General features: G+C 46.3%; 1 protein-coding gene across 2 annotated transcripts in view; it reads left to right on the forward strand.

Annotated features, from left to right (window-relative positions):
- The window catches only part of ctnnal1 (catenin (cadherin-associated protein), alpha-like 1), a 73365-nt gene that overhangs the window by 24868 nt on the left and 26643 nt on the right, over positions 1-21854 (forward strand). For both annotated transcript variants that reach the window (XM_064348328.1, XM_064348327.1), the window contains exons 2-3: positions 11287-11476; positions 20181-20368. In XM_064348328.1, coding sequence (XP_064204398.1) covers positions 11443-11476; positions 20181-20368 — 222 coding nt within the window. In that variant the 5' untranslated portion in view covers positions 11287-11442. The remainder of the gene's footprint in view (positions 1-11286; positions 11477-20180; positions 20369-21854) is intronic.

Genomic DNA, 21854 nt, shown 5'->3' on the forward strand with positions numbered 1-21854 from the left:
TGGTTGTGAGTCAAAAGCGGTGGAGTTTTCATAATTGATGGCATTGTCAAGGACACAGGCAGCGATGATCAGGTTAAGTCCTGCACAATTCAACGGTGTCATTTGTCAGAATTCTAATCAACATGGCACAGCCTGAATAGCATCTATAATGAAACAGTGTTTTTACTAGATAGAGCTTCCTGAACTCTTAAAAGAATTAAGAAGACTGACCTCCCATATCACTCAATTATTTCTGAAAGTTGAAAATAAATAAGTAAATAAAAAAAGATATCTGATTTTTGATTACTTTTTCTAAATGTTTTAAGAATCTGCTGGCTACTTGTCTACTCAAGTAAACATCCCCACTCCTAGTCACACTTTCAATTCAATTCAATTTTTGTACAGCGCTTTCTACAGCGACACTGTTACAAAGATCCTTTGCTGAGGATACAAAGGAAAATTGAGCAGAAACCAAGGCAGAAACTCCAAAAAAACCAAACTATTGAGGGGAGGGGGGAAAAAAAAGCAAAACTTCCCAGTGGGAAGAAAAGCACTCACTTGGTGAGAAAAACCCCTCCGATGGGAAGAACCAGGCTATAGAGGGTGAACCCATCCTCCACAGGCCGCCCGGGTTTAGGCTATTAGCTGATGCTCACATGCTCACCAGATACCCATCAACATGGTCCTGGTTAGGGGAAGGCATGGTGTTCCAGAAGCAGATTCTTAAATTGCTTTCCGAGTGAGTACCGAATCTGATTTAGCCCTTTGCTTGTGGAGTTTTTCACATTCCTGATGCGAGGCGGTGACTTAATGCGGGCCCTTTCAGTGCGACTCTTCTGAATCGCGTTCGATAGAGCAGGAAATGGGATTAGGCTCGCCAGCTTTCAGACCAGACCTTTCCCTCTGTTAAATCTGGGAGGCCCACTGAGTCGCTGCACCGTCAGCAAAGCAGCCGTTTAAAAACCTTTTTGGCACTGACCGCCTGGTGCTACAATGAACAGGCACATAACGGGGGGGGGGACTGCCATCACATGCCGGGGCTGTACATGGCCACCGTGGGAATGCGCTCCTGACTTGATAACCTTGGGTGTGCTTATGCATTCGGTCTCGGGTGTTTCGCTCAAGCGTATGCAGTGCTGTTGCCTCTTCTGTACATTTGTGTATACAGGGTACATTAACAGCGCAAGCGTTTTAAATCCGTAACATGCTACATCATTCAGTAGCCTACAATCACGTGTACCTCGAGCTGATTGGTCAGACCTGATTTATGAACTGAGATTCCTCCAGAAGCCTCTTTGTTGATTAAACACATTTGTTGATTTGTCACAGCGCGTCTCCGTCACGCGCTTGCCAAAGCCTGCCACTCACTGGGCCGCTAACCGGCAAAGCTCAGGCTCAGTCTTCGTTTGGCAGCGCACGTCTGTGGTCAGGGATGTTGAAGACGTTTTTGTTTCGGAAGCACCGGTTTACTCCGGAGTATTCTTAACGTGATGATCTGATGAACTCATTCCGGTAGCTGCTGAGGTTGTTTTTCGTAACGGGGCAGGTCTCATGGTTTGACTGCACGACAGGTTTCTGTGAATCTAGTGGGCTTGCTGGCACAGCGGCCATGATTTCTGGGTTAGTCCCTGTGGAACACTGGCTACACACAAAGGGCTTTTAGATTCACAAAACAAGGAATTAGTAGACTTGCATTTGGAAGTGCGGTGGGACGCCTGCTAAGATGTGAAACTGATGGCGTGATGCCAGGAAAGGCCTCCTGCCATTTGAAAACGCTCTCTCCATTAACCATCCTCTGCCATTATTGTGCAATTAAAATTCACTCTTATGGAGATCGATGATTCTTTTTTTTTTTTTCTTTTTTTAACTTATTTATTAGCCATGGCTTTCCGAAGCTGTTATTAATATTGAGATACTGCACACTTAAGCTGTCAGTATAAGTACTTTTCAGGGACTAATCTAGACATCAATGTCAGGGTGTGGTGGGTTGGCGAGGCCATATTGTGAGTGATGAGTTAAGTGATAAATAATGACCTATTTAGTGTTTAGTATGCCAGTGCATATTAAGCCTTGAACGGTGGCTGTTTGCCTGTAATATTTTGTGGGCTGTTTTCTGTAGATTCTTACTGTCGGTATCCGATTACTCTTAAATGCCATCACCAAAATGGCTGTCCACTGCACAACCTGAGATTCACCTGCTGTTTTGGACGAGGCCATCCTCATCACGAAAAGCTACCCAGAAGCAAAAACCCACCTTCCAAGGAAATTTTTTTTTTCTTGGTCCGAAATCGATTCCGAAAGCAAGAGATGTTGCTTTGATCTGCTATGCGAGGAAGCCTTTACCACACCACACCAGGCTCAGCGGTCCGCCAGTGGCTGGAACGCCTGCTACAGTAACACGGATGTTTCCGGAACAGTGCACTCACTCATAACTGCTGTGCAGGTATGAATAATGAAGGCCTGGTTCATTCAGGGCTTCAGTCCTGCAGTGTTCCTGGGTCCTTGAATCATTGAAACGTCTTGACTTGTGGACATTTTTTGCATAAAGCACTTTGAAGATGCTCACGTGATTAGTGTAAAATAAAAATTCAAATAGATTTAACGGTGACATTGGCATTCTGTTTTCCAAAGCATGTAATCTCCCCCCATTAACCCCTTAGCGCACATGCCAAATCTGGCCAATCCTTGCCCATTTAGGGGGTACCCTATTTAAAGCTTTATAACTCCAGATGTGAACACCACAGAGACTTGAAAAATGGCTTAAATGAAGCGAGACATTTGTACCATTTACAATACTAACTTAGATTAGTTTATATTCATTTGTCACAAATGCTCGTATATTTCACAAACGGATTGTCCAAGACAATATATGACCACTCAGTCTCAAAAGGGACATCTCTGTGCGTAAAACCAATGATAAGGTTGTATATTTATTCAATATTTAGTCCCAGATATTGACTGTAGAGTGACATGGTATCATTTTTTGAAATTTTTTAAAATTGTTTATTTCGTTATTCAATGAGCAGCATTTTCACTGCTGTATTAGCATATCTTAGGGATATTTTCGGGTTTATCTTGTTGCTATGACAGTGCGATTTTTGAGTGGTGAAATAATATTTTTTATGAATGCCCAGTAGACAATATTATCCATTATGTCATGGTTGGGGGGTGTAGTTGCAGATGAGATTGCAGGGAGGGGGTGTTTGTTAAATGAACGACCAGAGCGACAATGGTGGTGCTGCGAAACTCCGTATTTGGCATAGTTGTCGCGTATCGTCTACTAATGAAACCAAAACAAAGCGTTTCTGTTTTTAACGCATACTTTGTTTGCAGTAACACTGAATGTCTAAGTTTAGTAATCTAGGGGGCTTTGTGCGAAGAGGTTAAACTGGCAACAGCACCAGGGCAGGATTTTCAGTCATAAATATCTCTCTTGGACTTTTTACTACCGTCCATTCATTTACAAATAAGGTTGTCACTGCGGAAGATGAATTACTTCTCACGTGGCCAGCCAGTATGAGCAAACCTGTAGCGTACATTGCCACTTGTCATTTTAGAGTTCAAAATTAGTCAGTGGAAATTCTTGGCCTGTGGTGCAATTTTAGGAAGTGGGAACGGCCTGTTTAGTCATTTCTCCCAGACGCACTACTGAAATTACAACCACTCAGAGAATATTATGGCCAGAATTATTGGCTGTGTTACCAAGAATGTTGGCGGTCAACTGAATGTGGCCAGGTGAGGTGCTTCTTACCTGGTTCCTCTTCTAGATGTGAAGAACCTAGGCCTCGTTTCCGTCTCTGCCCTTGATGGCCTGTCTTTCTCTCTGGTCACTGGCCACCTACCAGAGCACAAAGCTCATTTGCCTATTTGCCTACATTTTTAGGAATCAACCAATTTCAGGAGGATTTGTTATCCTGCATTCAACTTCCTTTTTCTTCCTTTCTTTTTTTAAATTGGTCTAATTTTTTATCAACTCTTAAAATGAAACTATATTTCAAGGACATCTTTGGGGACTTCTGAAAAGCATAAAAGATAGGGTCAGTTTTTAAGTTGAACTTGCCAACAGTTTGAGGGGAAAAAAGATTTTAAAAAGCATATTTTTGCAAGGTAATTTTTAAAATTAAGTTATGTAAAAGTATAGTTTTAAGTTGATTCAACTTAAAATGAACTTTAAGAAAGTAGGTAAGACTGGTTTAGAAAAAGCAAGGCAGTTACCCTTGTTCTATTTATTTTCACACTCCACACTGAATTTGCGATGAATTTGAAGCTCAGGTTTGCTATCTATTGCTTGGTAAATGTACAGTATCTTCAAAGTAAGGGCGGACGGTCTCTTTATCAGTGTGGTGCAGTTTATTTTGACGTCTCGTTTCAGGATTACCAGGATTATGGATGTGAACGGACTTCCCTTTTTTTCTTTTTCTAATTTGAGGAAGTCGTCGTGCACTGCGCCTCAGCTGCCTGATCCCAGTGAAACTTTTCTCCGGTTATCTGCGTTCCTGCTGCGCGCCCATTCCCAAGCTAGCGACTTTTCCTTCCCTCTGTGGGCCGGTCGTGAGGTGCTTACATTAGCTAAGTGTTTTTACACCTGTGTCATCCTGCTCTTGATTAAATAAGGATGATAATTCAAAAGACGGCTTTCATGGGTACCCCATAAGGCATGTTGTACTGACATATGGAATTCACTGTTTTGGGAAAGAAAAATAGTCCAGAGATTGATGTGGGATATTTCTCTGAGGAATGACAAAAAAATGGAACCCGTTCACCATTTAAGAGCTCATCTTATTGATAGTGGCTGAAAAATAACTCTTTAGTGGGTTTCCTAGTCTTTATCTTTTGTAATAAGAAATGATTCAAGGAAGCGAAAAAATCCATTTAGTACCTGTAACGTATGTTCCGTACTTGTACTGTGGAATAGAGATCGATTGTTGGAAATCGCATAAATGGTCTTTTGCAGCAGGCTGGAATGCACACTTTAAAGTTTTAAAGTCACGATTGCAGCGTTTAGTCATTTCCCTCATCCGTTCGCTGTCACTTGAGGGAAAGAAAGCCCCTTTAATGGTAGCCCATTAATCTTAGATAGCCAGGCACCCGCAAGGTTAAGACTGAGACTGAATCGCTTCCTCTTGTATTCTAATTACCTTGCCCGTAGCTCTTATGCACAGATTTCAAAGGAACGTATCCTTGCCTGAAAGATTTAGTTTTATATTGAAAGTTTTTTTTTCTTCTTTTTTTCTTCCTGCATAACAACTTCCCTTTTGTTCTTCTTCGGGTGGCAACTCCCCCATATGCCTGTGGGGTTATAGCTTGGATACATTTACAGATTTAAATAAACCCATTATTATTAGGTAATAACCTAAAACGTTATCATCACCAGAAGCAGTTTGATGCAATTGTCCAAAAGCCGTATTATTTGTTGGCTTGCACAGCAAGTGTGTGAATTTGTTTCACGATAAAGGAGAGCTTATTGTAAATGAGGTGTGTTGTGCAAAGAACGATAAGAGGCACAAATGAAGTGTCTCAAAAGTGACCTATCCAGACGCACAGCTGCTTGTGATGGATGGATGTGGGCCATGTTCAGTATAGGAGCATATTGCACTGATGATTAAAATAGTTTATGCTATTGACTCTCAGGATATGAAAAAGTTTTTTCTTGCCAACGTGCTATTTTCTCACAAAAACTCCTGAAAAACTAATGAATTTTCGAGGGTGTACTCGGCGTGAAAAGACTGGATGAGAACACCATCTGGGTGTAATTTGAATTCTTTGTACACAAAAAGATGACGACGTTTGGGCAATTTTATTGTAAGGAAACGGCGCCATTCATAATGGCAGAAACGTCTTTCGCGCATTTTTATGAACTGCAGCTTTGACAGGGAAAGTGCTTGAAGTGCTTGAGGAATGCGTTGATTGGAAAGGCGGACTCATCCTCCAGGAACGCGGTTCTCATAGACGTGCGTAAAAAGCATTCTTCTCCGCCCTTATCTTCGCAACAGGTTTTGATGATTTTTTTTTTTAATCGACCATAATGTTCCGCATATGGGAGGACAGCCTTGGACTCAGCGTGGTGCGCGTAGGCCTAATTATGCACCGAACGCACCAGCGGACTCTGAAATTCTGTTTGATCGCAGTGAATGACGTGACGCGAACTCGTAGACATAGGCCTACCGGTTTGCAGATAACGCGATGCTTCAATCCCCCTCTCAGCAGAACTGGCACGCGTCATCCGGAGTTTAACGAAATTGCTTCAAGATTTCTCATTTACATGTCCTGGCGAAGTAGACTTGGTTTAGAACGAATTGGCTTTAGCTAGCTCACATTTTCGGAAGGTTAAAACCAGCTGGGTCTGTTAGTATGCTCTTCCTTTTTTTGTCTGGTGGGGGAGTGTTAATTCGAAAGCATTCCTCTTTGAGCAGTTCAGAATCTTTGTTTGTGTTGCCTGAAGCGTTTGTGCAGGTGAAATACAACCTCTCGGATGTGTTCACTGGGTTTTTCTTTTTTCGCTCTTTTTGACCTTGGGGATTTTAAGTCGAGCCCCAGCCGTGCCCTCAGGGCTGCTGTGGAAATATTTACTTGAAGATTTGTTTTTCTAACTTTTCTCACCTTCTTTAAAAAACCAATATACTGTAAGCCTCCTTTCAGTTTCTAAAGGTGACCACACCACCAGGCTATCCAGTGATTTCGGCCCTGTGTTGGTGCCAACACAATTAAATATCCAGCTGTGTACATGGTTAACGTTACATAGCCTGTACGTAGCCCTGTATTACGTTCATTTAGCTCACGCTCTTATCCAGAGCAGCTTTACAGCGTAAGAGAACATGAGGACACTCCTCTGAGCTCTGTGAGTAGCGGTGCCTGACCTGGCTGCGGATATTCCCAGGCTGCGTTCTGGATTAGCTGCAGGGGGCTGGCACAGGCACAGGTAGGAAGGCATAAATTATTGACTCGCGCAGCACGTTCGCAAAGCTTCACTTCCCTTTGGCGGACCGCTGTAAGCCAGGCGCCGTGTGCGTTCTGGGACTTGGAGCCATGTGACTTAGCACTGAACCACGAAGCATACGCCTGGATACAGAGGAGCTTCAGCACAGCACCCCCCCCCCCCCCCCCTTTAAGAGAAGGTCAGGGTACCCCAAGCCTGCTTTTTCCTGAAACAGCCCTTTTTGGGGGAGTGTACCCCTTCTGCACTGACACACAGCTACCAAGCGTCGCTGGTTTCCCCAAAAATGTTGTCGCGACTATCTGAAATGCGTATGAGGCTTTTCTGCTGCTGTCCGTTCTGAAGGCTCGACAGAAATGATCAGGCCGAGGCACCCGAGAGGAAGCGATTTGCTTGTAGTTTGCCAGCCACGATAACGACTCAGAAACAATGGAGTGGATTCTGCTGGAGGTGGGAACATCCTCCCTGGAGACTCCTGTGGACAAAAAGGAGAGAGGGCATGTTCGAAGGGCTAGATTTACATGGTCAAGGCTAGGTGAGGGTGGGTTTGAAAAAGTTCTTCCGGTTCCCATGGCCGTCACTATATTGAGTTTCTCTCTGCTTTGTCGGTTTTTGTGCGCAGTGGCCATTGCATTAATCCAACCAGAAGGAATTTAGAGATGTCCTACACAAAGTAACATAGCTCTCTCTCTCTCTCTCTCTTTATCTCTCTGTTGCTCTCTCTATCTCTCATATTTAGGTGTGTGCACTCTGTTATACGTGGCCACACTCACACGTACGTACGTACCCTAATGCACTCACAAACACAGGCTTTCCCTCACCCAGTTGATCACAGGGTCTTGCCCACTCGTGAGTCCCTCTTGCTTTCACACATGCTTTCTCAAGCTCACTGACTCACACTCAATTACTCACTCAGTTACTCACTCAGTCAGTCAGTCACTCACTCATTCACTCACTCATCTGAGGTACCAGTGTGACTGAGCACATTAGTAGGATGCGTTGTTAGCACTTAGGGGAGTCCATGTGACACAATGCCTAAAATGGAAGAGTCCCATGCTGCACGTGGAGTGCCTTGTCAATTCCCTCAGATAGTTGCTAGCCAGGAGGGTATTCTAAACTTCCAGATATCACCACCCCAACACCACCCCCCCCCCCCCCCCCGACCCCGATCAATGCCTGTCAATAGCACTCTGCGATAAAAAAAAAAAAAACGGCGAAGCGGTTTCCATGACGACGGACCCTTCGCCGCAGTGCTGGACCCCACCCTGCGTGCCACAGAGCGGCCGCCTCGCGCAGGAGGAGCACACCCCGGGCGACGCTGACGCGACTTCCTGCTCCGCGTGCGGTTTACGGCGAGAAGCCTCTTCCTCCTGACTCACAGAGCTCCTTCATTCAGAGAGGCTGATAAACAGCAGAGCTATCGGGGCCTGCCCAGACAGCCGTGACGCACGCCGCGCGTTCGCTGAGGCTCCGCTATCTCTTTCCCGCCGACGCCGTCCCGCTCCCCTTCAGGAACTTTCGGCGCGAAACGGCGAACGCTTTCACCCGCGACGTGACGTCGTGCGCAGCCTTCCTCCACATTTCAAGGTTTTCTGCAGTTGAGGTGTTTAGAGGAGGGAGCTGTAGCAATGCAGAAGGGAGGAAAAATAATCTATGAATGTCACCGTGTGGAAACTCTGTAGGGTTAGCCTCCGCCGTGCTTAAATTCAGCCTTCCCATCAGCCTCTCTGTCTGCCCAGCAGGACGTTCCCGCGTTCTCCGCTAACGTCCCGCGAGGCTCCAGCCCGTGCCCGGTCGCGGGGAGGCAGTGCGTGCCCCCCCCGCCGGGAGCCCACACGTCGGCCCCACAGCTGCATATCCGGCTAATTAAAGACCCCCCCCCCCTTCCTTCCTTCCCCTCTCCCAGCTCTCCGCGGGGAGAGGACGGACTAATTAGAACAGGTGTCGTAATTGGCTCAGCCGTTAAATTATTGACGATTGTGATTGGGGGCTGAATAGGCCATCTGGGCAGGGAGCGCTGGCATTTGGGCGGGTAAATAAACCGCCGCCCCGCCAGAGAGCCGCCTCGCGGCAGGGTCCGACCCCCCCCCGCCCGCCGCGCTCCGCGGAATCCCGACGCGCCGATCTTCCTCATTCTGACACCGTTAGCTTGAGCCCTACTGTTAGCACACCGAACCAACGTAAAGCAGAAACCCTGAGAGTCACCGCCTACGACGAGCGCCTATCTATCCATCTGCCCGTCCACAGCTGATCCTCATCATCGTCGTGGCGGTGATGATAATTACACACGAAGTAACTGAAGAAAGTATGCTGGCTTTTTTTTTTTTTTTTTTTTTTTGTATTTTTATGTTTGCTGATGGTGGCTTCACTTCAGTCCAGAGCAATCAATATCTCATCCCCGAGCAAAACAAAGCGCTTAATTGGCTGCTGGCTCGTTGGTGCGTCGTGGTGTTTGTTTTTCCTGGATCTCTTTCACCGCCTCACAACGGGCCTCTCTCTCGGCTGGCTCAATGCGGCTGCTCATGCGCCTCCCCCCCCCCCCCCCCCACCCCACCCCCGCGGAGCGCTGGCCTGGGTAATGGACCGAGCGCTGGCCAGAACCCGTTGAAGGCTGCTGATCGACCCTTACGGCCGTCCTCAGGCAACGGGGTGCATCTCTCGTCCTGCCCTCCTTCTATAGGGACGGCGTTCTGCCCCTCCCCTAAAACGAGCAGGGAAAGTTTGAAGCGTGCGCTGCTACGCGGGGCGCACGTGACCTGGTGTTCACAGAGCAGTGTGAATGGCCATTCTGCCCTTTCACATTCCGTGTGTGCACGTTACATTGCATTCATTTAGCGGCTACTCTTCACTTCATTCAGAGCCACTTGCAGTGTTGGGGAGCGTGAACTCATTCAACCGATTTGCGCGAACAGAGACGTCGCTACGAACAGTGGCAGGCTGGCGAGCATACATGCTACATCACGACTTCCCAAATGCAGGTGTCTGTGCAGGTGCATGCATGCGATTGTTTTTTTGCGTTTGTGTGCAGGTGCGCGTGTGTGAATCTGTGCATGTCTGTGTGTGGGCAGGGATTGATCTTGAAATGGTTTGTGCTGGAAGAAATATTGAGAGCCCCCCCCCCGGCAGCGTACGCGCATGCGCGCACACATACACACCTCTTAGTCTGGTGTGTCCAGTTAAAAACTCATTGGCGTGCATTTTCAACTGAATTATTACAGATTACAATTTACTTTTAAAAAATTTTTAAATTTCTAGTTGTTATACATTTAACCTATAGGCTAATAAGGGCCACCCATAAAAGTGAAATTGACATGACAGTCACCGTAAAAGCAGTGAACATCATGTATGCAGTTCGAGTTCCAATTTGCGGTAATAAAGTGATTAAATTTGATCGAGGCCGGCAGTGTAATCGTTTCCTCTGCCGCTGAATGAGGATGCTTGTTGGAAAGATTTGCATATGAAGAGACCCATCTTTCTGCTTGGACAGAGTTGTTTACTGTAGAGAAGTGTGCTTTTGAGTAAAATTAGGAAGCATTTGTTCAGCTCCTCAAGCTTTTTCTGTCTCCCAGATGTCTCCTAGTCGCATCTCGACGGCCTTAACGGTATAGGGCATTCAGGGGTCTGAAGCAAGAAAACACTTCAAGTAACGTCAGAGCAGCTTGTGTTTGGAGGTTGTACTGGGACTCCAGGGACCCCTGGAGGATATCAGTTACAATACAAGTTTAAATACCTGTGAGTCCTTTAATAGAGACAAACTGGTGGCTTCACCCGTAGCGTACAGCTTTATCCAGTAAAGAGGTCACATCTTTCGGCTGAGTGGACCAGTGTGCTGCCATTTCTGATTGCGTACTCTGCTTCTTCTGGGGAAAGGTGATTCTAGTCAAATTTTTCCCAATGCGAACCGTTCAGTGTTATTGTACATTAGCGACTATGTAGGCCATTTTCCCTCTTTGCTAACCTTTGTTGGCTTTTCTTTGCTAACCTTTGTTGGCTTTTCTTTGCTAGCCTTTGTTTGGCTTTTCTTTGCTTACCTTTGTTGGCTTTTTCTTTTGCTCTTACCTTTGTTTGGCTTTTCCTTGCTAACCTTTGTTGGCTTTTCTTTGCTAACCTTTGTTGGCTTTTCTTTGCTAGCCTTTGTTGGCTTTTCTTTGCTTACCTTTCTTGGCTTTTCCTTGCTAACCTTTGTTGGCTTTTATTTGCTAACCTTTGTTGGCTTTTGCTTGCTAACCTTTGTTGGCTTTTATATGCTAACCTTTGTTGGCTTTTCCTTGCTAACCTTCGTTGGCTTTTCTTTGCTAAACTTTGTTGGCTTTTCCTTGCTAACCTTTGTTGGCCTGTCCTTGCTAACGTTTGTCGTTATTTGTGCGTTTCAGATTACCACCCTGATCAATCACAAAGAAAAGCCAAAGAAGTCGGAGAAGACCCTGCGGGCCATCCACAGGGTAGGCCAGGCTGTGAACGTGGCGGTGGGCCGGTTTGTCACTGTGGGCGAGGCCATCGCGTCAGAGAACGAAGAGCTGAAGGAGGAGATGAGCCTGGCCTGCTTCGAGGCACGGCGTGCAGGTAGGCCCCACAACACGCGCAGTGACCCTCACAAGTGTGTGTGTGTGTGTGTTTATATGTGCGTCATGTACGCGCTTGTGAGTCTATAGGACAAAGAAAGATTGTACATGTGCTTCAGTGCATGTGGGAGAGAATGAGCATGTGTGTGTGTGTGTGTGTTTATATGTGCGTTATATATGCACTTGTGAGTCTATAGGACAAATAAAGATTGTGTGTGTGGGAGAGAATGAGCATGTGTGTGTGTGTGTGTTTATATGTGCATTATATACACTTGCATCGAGTCATGGACAAAGTAAGAGAGATGATGTGTCGGGCACGTCAGGTGGGGGAAGAGAAGCAGCCTCGAGTGTGTGTGTGTGTGTTTATATGTGCGTTATATACGCGCTTGTGAGTCTATAGGACAAAGAAAGATTGTGTGTGTGCGTCAGTGTGTGTGGGAGAGAATGAGCATGTGTGTGTGTGTGTGTGTGTGTGTTTATATGTGCGTTACATACGCGCTTGTGAGTCTATAGGACAAAGAAAGATTGTACATGTGCTTCAGTGCATGTGGGAGAGAATGAGCATGTGTGTGTGTGTGTGTGTGTGAGTGTGTTTATATGTGCATTATATATGCACTTGTGAGTCTATAGGACAAATAAAGATTGTGTGTGTGCGTCAGTGTGTGTGGGAGAGAATGAGCATGTGTGTGTGTGTGTGTGTGTGTGTTTATACGAAAGGGAGCATGTTTATGTCTGCGTGGGAGAGCTAATGCATCTTTTGTAATACTTTACCATTGATTTTCCCTTTTTGTTATTAACGGATAATCTCTGGCAATATGCATAGCACATGCATGCAGTGCCAGGACTGTAATATGAACTGAATCGTGAGTGGGAGGTTTTTGATGCATCTATCCTTCAGGATGGCCTGCAAACAGGCTGGAAGTGCAGATCCAGTAGCCCCTGCGTGTTTTAAACGGGTTCCTGATTAGCTTCAGTTTCAGAAACGTAGCGCATCACGGCCCTCATCCTGCGGCCAAGTCGCGGCCGCGCCGTATTGGATCACGAGTCGCCATCGGGAGCCTCCGCTACCCATCGCTGTCTCAGAGTCGTCCTCTGGCGTGGCGACCGTGGCGGCTGCCGGCACCGGAGCGGAGCGAAGGTCGCGCGTCTGAGCTCATGCACCGAGCCGGCCCGTTTACGCCCGTTGGAGGGGGGCGGGGCAGGCGGGCCTTTACCCTCCAGCCTCCCTGCTGTCTCCCAGAGTGCCTCTGGACCGGGCGGGGCCGAGCCCAAGGCTGCACCTTACCTCCGGATCCAGCACTCTGCAGAAGCAAAAGGGACGCGTTAGTGCGTCTCCATCAGGCAGTACCGAGCACCGCGCGCTCCTCTAAGCTCTGAATACCGCGTCTGAAGTGGCTGGTGGTTCTCACGCCCGCCGGGGGTCCATGGCAACGAGCAGGACGCGTTTGCACCTCAACGCTTCTCTCTCGGCACGGAAAACAGCCCCGCGGGGTAAATCTGCGATCGCACCGAGTGCTTGGGAATGAAGGAATGCTCACGCTTTGTTTCGCACGCTCCCTAAACGCGTTTAACGGTGCCGGCAGTGTTTCAGCCTCCCGCGGTTATCCTCACGCGTAGCTCTGGTGTTTGGGTACATACATAGCTATACTTGACACAGGCCGCCGTAGGTCAAAATGTGAGCGCGCTGCTCCTGCGTCTTTTTACCGTGAAAACGAGCGCTGAATCACGCTAATGGACATTTTGAGTGGTGCTCGGGATCTTTTTAAAAAAATGTGTAATGCTTTTTTTCCCCCCCTTTTCTCTCACAATTTGGAATGACTAATCATATTTATCAACTCTCTGACTTTCGTCAACTCTCCTCTGGTTCGGGAGAGCGCGGAAAATCACGTGCTCTCATCTGGAGGACGTAACGCCAGCTGCCGCTTCTCGTCACGCCGCGGTTCGCGAGACGGGCTCCCACCGACGCGAGTCGGAGGAAGACTGTTTGTGCGCGGCATAGCGGGTGGGCTCGCGGGCGACTGCGGGGGTCAGCGGGGGTCAGCGGGGTCAACGATGTAAACGAGTAATATAACGCAGCGGTGTCGCAGGAAATCGACCGGCGGGCGCGTTTAAATAACGCAGGGCTTAGCGAAGCCTTTTTCCTCCTGGGTTGGGGTTCATGTTCAGGAGCCGACGGGCCGCCGTGCAGCAGAGGTGGCGCGGGGTGCGAAGCGGCTCTGGCTAAAAAAGCGCTTCGTAATCGTTCCGGGGAGCGACCGGCGCGTTGGAAAATTAGGCTGGAGGCATAATGCAGGAGAGCGGCATTGTGGGTATTCTTTGCCCCCCCCCCCCCCCCCCAAACAGCCTTTTGGCCAGATTGCATCAGTCTGCAGGATTGCGTTCGGCTGGGAGAGAGAACTCTCCCGGCAGGATTTTTTTTTCTTCCTTTTTACCCCTCTCTCTTCACGGCTCGCCCGCGCGGAGCTCTGCTAAAAATACGACACAAAAGGGCATTACGTATCCGTCTGCAAACAGCGCTGCTCTTCAGCGCGGGCTGCGGGAGCGCTATCCACCGCCGCCGCCGCGCCGCCGAGCGAACAGGGCTTTAATGCGCCTACTCGGACAATTATGGAAATGGGGCCGTTTCTTGTTTTAGCTCCGAAGTGCAGCCTTTTTCGTTTCTTAAGCACTCTGTTTGAAATGTGGTGGTTTGAAGCCGCTTGAGTGCTGTGTCCCCGGCTGATGCCTTTGACGTGAAATGCAGTTGTGCTGTGTAAAAAAGTCTGAAGCTCAAGTTTTGGAGATCACCAGCCAGCATCCATTTTGTTTTGGGTTTATTTTGAAACTGAGTTTGAATGCTTCTTGTGGACAAATGAATAAACTTGGTGAATGAACAGGCATGGGACTTTAAATGAGCCCATTTTTGACCACAGACTCCTAACTGCCTTGCTTGAGTAAATGCTGTTGCTTTCAGCGAGGCCAGCTGTCATATAAATGAGCTAATGGTAACGCAGGAACCTTCGCTTTGTCTCGGCGGGGAACGCGTTGTGGCTTCAAGCTGTGCGGTCACCCGTTCTCCTGAGTGCGTTCTGTTGCGTTTATGTTCACTTATGGGTCTTCGGAATGACCTTCAGCAATCACACAAATCGCTTTGCGTCTCCAGTATCTCACAAAAGCTTTTTTTACATTATTTATTTGCTAAATGGGCAAGTGTTATTGTGGATGGGCTTTATATCTTATGTTTTTCGTGTTATACGTTTAGTGAATGTCAATCTGTGAGATTAACTCAAACTGTCACACCCATAATTCAACTCTGGAAGCTGGAATTCATTTACAAAGTGTCCCATAGCCATTGCTACACGCTATCAATCCCATGGTGATATTCACTGAAAAGCACTACTCCAGGAGTCGACTGCATTTGCCAGTGATACCATATTTGCAGGATCGGATTCAGATTTAGAAAACTTCAATTTTCTTTGACACAGGACCGTGGCATGGCATTAAAGCAACACTTGATATACCACAGGCACACATGCATAAATGCATCATTAAAAACAACTGAGGAGGGCAAATACCGCACTGTTCCGTGTAGATTATTTGTTTATGATGGGTATTGCAGAGGAAATAAAACATTTTTGGTGAAAGTTTTGTCTTGGCCCACAGAACCTTAAAGCGGTGTCCAGATGGAAGTGGCTGAAAGGAGTTGTGGAGGGAACGTGAGGAGTGCAGTAAAGTGGGAGTGGCCTTCCTTCTGACGGGCGGCGTGCAGAGTCCTGGTAGCTTTGTCTAGGCGAAGCAGTTTAATTTGCTTGCTTGCTTTATGATCCTTGAAATTTTAGTTTTCACAGAGGGGAAGGGTGTTATGTTAAAGGTGGGCATGGATTCGATGAGGGATTTGTAGACAGCTGTTGAAACAATTCTCTTGCTGTTAAAGCTGATTGTAGTGTAGGAAGTAGGAAGGGAAAGGAAATGAGTGAATTGCATGAGTGAAATTTTGTGATTCTACAGCACAGGTCTGCAAGACTTCCTGAATTTGACGTGGAATGACCCAAGTGTGTTGCTTACATGGCTGACAAAGCCTTGACAGAGGAGGCTGGAAGGTGCTGTTTGTGCTGGAGGCTAAAAGGGCAGAACAGATACAATCAAGATGTCTGCTGCTGGCTGTACTTACCACAGGGATTCAAAGCTTTTATCCCGAACATCTGCAGCTTCTGTGTGGACTCAGGATATGAGCATAAGTCTGAAGTAGATTCATACAAAATGGCGGCAGTCCTGAGGATTGCTGGTTTGGCCCCTTAATGAAATCAGCTGACATGCATCCAACCATTATGTGGCTATTTACGTCAGACCGTAATCTTTCACGAAAAATTTCTTGTGAAATCGCTGTTTACCTTCTCAAATATTGGCTCTTATCTCTTCACTCCATTTGATCTCTGCTTCAGGTGGAGTGATGATGCATCTAATCCCCGCCCTACACAGTGAGACGGGGCTCTGCCCTCTTCCAGTAAGATTTTCAGAATTAGGCCTGTAGTTGTGAATTGCAGTTGTGAGGTGCTGCAAAACAAACCTGTCTGCAGCTGGGGGGAAAAAAAACTGCTTTCAGAATAAATAATTATTCAGGGTCTTGTCTGCTCATTTATGTACTGCCATAGGGTAGGACTCGCCAGAGTTAACATTTGTGTAATTAATTCAATAGAGGAGCTGATTAAATTAGTGCTAATCCACTGGTCATCTTCAATGCCAGACAAGGAGGTGAAGCAAAGCAGTTTTGTGGGAATTATTTAATGTGTTTAGCTGGACTGGCCCTGATGGAACTCTGTGTGCTGCCTTAAAGTGGATGATCTTGAGTCAGGGTTGATATATACAGTATTTATGAAGTTCATAAAGAGAGCACTTTTGAACCGTAGACTTACGTAGTACGACAGCAGTATCAAGGCTCCACATGCTGGACCCAAATAATATGTTTACTCTTACTCTACAGGGTTGGAGTCCTGATCGATGTGGTCACTTCTGGCACTACGATCCTTACTTCACTCTAGTCTTTCTTTTGCACCTCTACATCGTGAACCAATGCACTTGTTGTACATCGCTCTGGATAAGAGCGTCTGCTAAATGCCTGTAATGTAATGTAATGTAATGTTAAACAAGCGCGAATCCGCAATAGCTGCGACCGCACACGCGCATGCATCCATGTGTGCATGCATCCACACACACACCCTCACACAAACATGTGTCCTCTTCTTAGGCTCATGACCAACCTTTCCACAAAATCTTGTGCAAATCTGTGAATCCATTTGGGAGTTATGCGCCTTTATGTGATACGCCACGCCCATCGCCACGCCCCCCTCTTGGTCAATTGGCCTGAAGGTTACTCCGCTCTACCTTTGGTCATGACCAATGTCCATGCCAAATTTCAGCCTCCTGGGGCGAAAACCATGGCCACTACGGGGTGGGACATTTTTGTGGACCAACCGACCAATCGACAGACAGAGCTATAGAGTTGCGGTCACAGATAAAAAACTGCATCATCTACATTTGTACTGGACCAGAACATGTCGTTTTTTTTTTTTTATCATCTACAACTACAATCATTTTCATGAGTACTGGGTTTTTCCTGGCTCAAAATCAGGCAATGGTGGTGTCTTGGCAAAAGTCGTGCAGGGGTTAAACTCCAGCCACTATTCCTGGAGTGAATGCATTTTCTAAATCTAATTGATTCTTACTGTAGACACACTGAGGAGCCAATTTCCTCCTACCTTTACTGAGCTAGAATCATTTGCCTGTGCAGCAGAGAAAGATTTGTGTCCCTGATATGCAAATGAGGGTGGACGTGCAGGGGTTAAACCCCAGTCACATATCCTAGGGCAAGTTTGTTGACTGGAACGCATCTGATTTATATTCTAGAGATTCTGAGGAGTGCATTCCACTGTTCTTCCACTGATTTAGAATCCTTTGCTTTTGCAAGGGAAAGAGATTTGCACGGAGATTTATAATGCCTTATATTTCGAGGACCCCAATTTTGGCTGTCCATGTAGGCCTAATAAAAATAATTATATCCTAGAAACTATTTGTATGATAACATTGTGATGTGAAATTCACCTGATTTAGAAACTCAACAAGAATCTAATTTACCATGCTTCTTTTCATTTAGCCTAGTATCTGTTTTTTTCATATTTTGAATTCCTACTTGATTTTTTTACTTAGTTTGGGAATTTTTTTTCAAAGTACATCATTTGACATTTACATTTCCTATTTTATTCTACCGTGGCTCTATAACACATGTAGGCCTACTTGTAGCAAGAATTAATACCAAAGGTTCTGCCAGTTTGCATCTGTCTTTGCAACATTTTGTAAAGATTTCAGAATATCTTTTTTCAATAGTTCATTATAAAACGTTATATAAATTCAAGTATTATATGAAAATAATATATAAATTTTTCTAATATGTATTGTTTTTTTTCCTTAATAGTTTTGATAACTCATACATTTTCATCGCTGTTGCAGTTGTTGTATTTAGCTGTTTAATTTAACAAGCTGTAGTCCACAGTTCTACGAACAGTTTTGTAAATGGCACCAGACTTTAAATACACACGCTCAGAATTCTAAATTCTGTGAGGCCTCAGCTGTGCTTGGAATTCTAATCTCTAAACCAGCACAATAAGAACTTATGAGAACTTGCAGGTTCAATAAGAACTTGTTGCATGTCGTTGGTAGCTTCATGGAGCTCTACAGCAGCTCAGTAGTTTTCTTCTTTGACATCGTCACCTTGTCTTCATGGTGCGCTAGTGTTGCTACACTGTAGTAGTGCCGCCATTGCATGTTAATCTAAAATGATGATAAACCACTGTGCACAACACTTTTGAAGTAGACTTTTTGTGCCGACCCCAGTCACATTTTTGTCGAGGCGCCAGAGAAAATGATCAAGGCAGCCTTGGAATTCTCTATGCAGGAAAAATCCTGCAATTGTACGGACCAAAATGGCCCCTCTGTGTCGTATTTTTAATCCAGGAAGTCTGTATCCATTAAAGGATTAATTCAAGTGCCTCTTTAAATGTATTTCCTCTGTGGGCAGGTTTGGCTCATTACACATTTTTCTTTATTTTCCACTGGCATATAGCCCAGTCCTCTCCTTTGACCCGGTGCTTGAAAGATGTAACCCTTTTGGGCTCCACTGTGAATAACTCTGTCAATCAATCAGTCAATCGTTCAGTTAGTAATACAAACATAACCTCATAATAATTGTCAGTGTGTAATGTGATGTAGGCCTGCAAATTCTGTGTGATATTAAGAGCTCATGTGGTACTAATTATCTATCTGAAGATAACTATTAGCGAGTTGAATAAGCGGAAAGTAATCGTGAGTAATCGTGCTGCACATATATACATTCTGTTAGAGGAAATCTCATTGTTTGTGGCTAATTCACAGTGGTTGGAGATAATCTACCAGCCTGTTACACTTAAGGGATCATTTGGTACATCAACACTGCAACAGAGTCCTCATAAAAATAGAGAACACTGAGAACACATGGTTGCTTTGTTGATGTTTTAATATTGACTGGCACATAACTAGAGGGTTCTGGGTTCACAGCCCATGTGGGACGCTGCTGTTGTGCCTTTGGCTCTCTGATCCAAATGACTCAAATCAAGATCCACCTGCTTACATGTGGATCGTATTAAAAACGTAAGCTATTTAAGTCTCCTTCAATGCGGGCGTCTGTGAGTAAGTAAATAACATAATGTGAAGTAATGGCCATGCTTTTAGATGCAGGTAATCAGATTGAAATGCATCTAGGTTCTTTGAACTCCTTGTCTGTTGCATAATTCAGAGTCCTATCTGTTCCAGTTTTAATCCAATTTCCTCACTAGCGGGAGCGGGCTTAGCGAAGCCAGGAGAGCCTGCCTGGAAGCGGGGCGCTGTTAATTGTCATGCTCTCTGATCAGCCGCTGTCGTTTTTCAGATCTGGCTTGGAGTAGGCTGTCCGATGCCATCGCCTTTTTTTTTTTTTCTTCTTCTTCTTTTGGAACCGTTTGAGCCCAGCTGGAAAACGTCGGCCTTTCAGTTTGGGCTTCACTAGTTGCTGTTCTTTAGCGTTGTTTGTTTTTCCCGCGTAGTTTTGCAACCTAGCCTTGCGTCTTGGACCCGGGCCCGCGCGTTACGGGTGCGGCTGAGCCGGAGAATGGGGGCCGCTCGCTTCTCCCACAGTCTGTGCCAACCGGGCCTGGCTGGGAAGATCTTCTGTGCCTGCTGAAAATCCCAAAATGTAACTGAGGCCATCCCGGTGCTGCTCTGTCGCATGGCCTGAGAGTCTCTGACTGGTGTCCTGAGCACAGAATGAGGCGTCTTCAGGGCACTGGGAGCCGGTCATGTGAGGCATTGGAGCCGAGTACAGCTTGAGCACCCCCAGCCTTCCCCTCAAACTATCTGCTGCTCTTAAACACAGGTGCTTGGCTACAGTTGACCTCTTCAAGGAGAAGCTTGCTTTTCTTGTGTGTTTGTGTGTTTGTGTGTTTGTGCGTGTGTGCGTGTGCGTGTGCGTGTACGTGTGTATGTGTGTGCGTTTGGGTTTTTGTGTTTGTGTGTGTACGTGTGTGTGTTTGGTTTTGTGTGTGTGTGTGTGTGTGTGTGTGTGTGTGTGTGTTTGGGTTTGTGCGTGCGTGTGTGTGTGTTTGTGTTTGTGTGTGCGTGCGTGCGAAGCGTCGTCACACACCCTCCCCGCGCTCCCCCAGGAGACGCCATCGCGCAGCTCACAGACGCCCTGAGCCCAGAGCAGCCGGAGTCGGACGGGCGGATCACCGTCTTCAGCGACAAGACCAGCATGGTGAAGGCTGCCCGGATGCTGCTCTCCTCCGTCACCAAAGTGCTGGTGCTGGCCGACCGCATCGTCATCAAGCAGATCATCACCTCGCGCAACAAGGTAGGCGCCATCCCCCCCCCCTCCTTTCCCGTCTTTACTTCTGCTTCCAGAGGCCTTTTTGGTTCTGCATTTCATTCAGCGCAGTCACACTCCTGCAATTATTGCACTTTTCTCCCACTAATGAGTGTGGGCAGGGCATTTACCATGCAAAAGGCCAGCAGCGTACTCTGGGTTTTTTTGTGTGGGTCGGGGGGGTGGGGGGGGAGGGGGGATCTGCTTTCGGGGCCCTGGGTCATCAAGTCTCGTTACACTCGTCCTGACAGTTGGAGAGCAGCGCTTGCTTCGCCCTCACCTTTACCTCACACAATTCAATTTACACGCTTGTCTGTCCAGAGCCATTATCAGCGACCTGCATGTACAGCCTGATGCCTTTCCTGCATTAAATCAACATTTATTTTTGTTGCAGCATGAACCCACTGCACGCGCTGGTGATTAGGTTGATGATGCTGCACACAGCACCTTAGCAACTACCGTAGGCTTAACCGGTTGAAGCACCCTACCTGGACTGCCAGAAAATGGCATGGTCATTCTTTTGTTTTCTTCACCCGTTCAGCTGTTCATTTTCATTGTCAGTGTTGTCAGAAACATGCCCCGACCTTTCGCTGCCATGGCTGTCCCATTGAACAAGACATTTTACAGTGTTTCCGTTTCTGTGGCTTTTCTGACTGTTGACGTCCCTCAGAAAAATCCTCCCTTTTCAGGTCTAATTGAATATGTCAGGAGTTTTTTGTTCTGCATGTTTAATTTACCAGCCTGTTACGGGGTTTTTATCGGTTTCTCGGTTGCGGGCCGACCTCAAGGCCATTGTAATAATTCTGTCACGCTGCAGGACACCGTCATTAATCGCCCCTCACAGTCCTTTCTGCACTCCACACAGTCTCTGCAGAAGGCAACTGGAGCTGGAGAGCGGATGACAGCAGCTGTGTAGCGGAGAATTCATGAACTTTTCCTCAATAAGATCACATCCTTACAAAAGGCCGATCTCTGGCTATGCTGCGCCTTAAAGATTAAGGCATCAATCTAAACACAGTCCACAGTTAGCTTGGACATCCCAAAGAATACTTGGACAAGCTATTGCCTTAAGATTTCGTTCATGTCTGCTTCTACTGCAGGCACTGTAAATGCATGGACCTGATTGAGTAAATTAGCATTTGATTCAAGAAAAAATAAACGTAACTGATTGGAGGAAAAAAAACATTTTTGTATTTTGTATGAATGTGATATTCACCTTTTGTTTTTGATAATATTGAGTGTATGGTGTAACTCTACCACAAGGGTTTGTTCAGATGTGGAAGTATGTCTGCATCCATAATGGCTCTGAAGACAGCTTGAGCCTCACTTTACTGGCTTCTCTCATCAGATGATGTGATAAGCAGGATATGTCCTGTGCCCATGGAGGTATATGAAAGAAGAACACAGTTTTATAGGAGGATGTATTAGGAGTCATATAACCAAAACCGTGGATAGAGTTCATTTGTACAGATGG

This window comes from Anguilla rostrata, chromosome 8 (genome assembly GCF_018555375.3).
Source record: "Anguilla rostrata isolate EN2019 chromosome 8, ASM1855537v3, whole genome shotgun sequence".
NCBI classification, from domain to species: domain Eukaryota; kingdom Metazoa; phylum Chordata; class Actinopteri; order Anguilliformes; family Anguillidae; genus Anguilla; species Anguilla rostrata.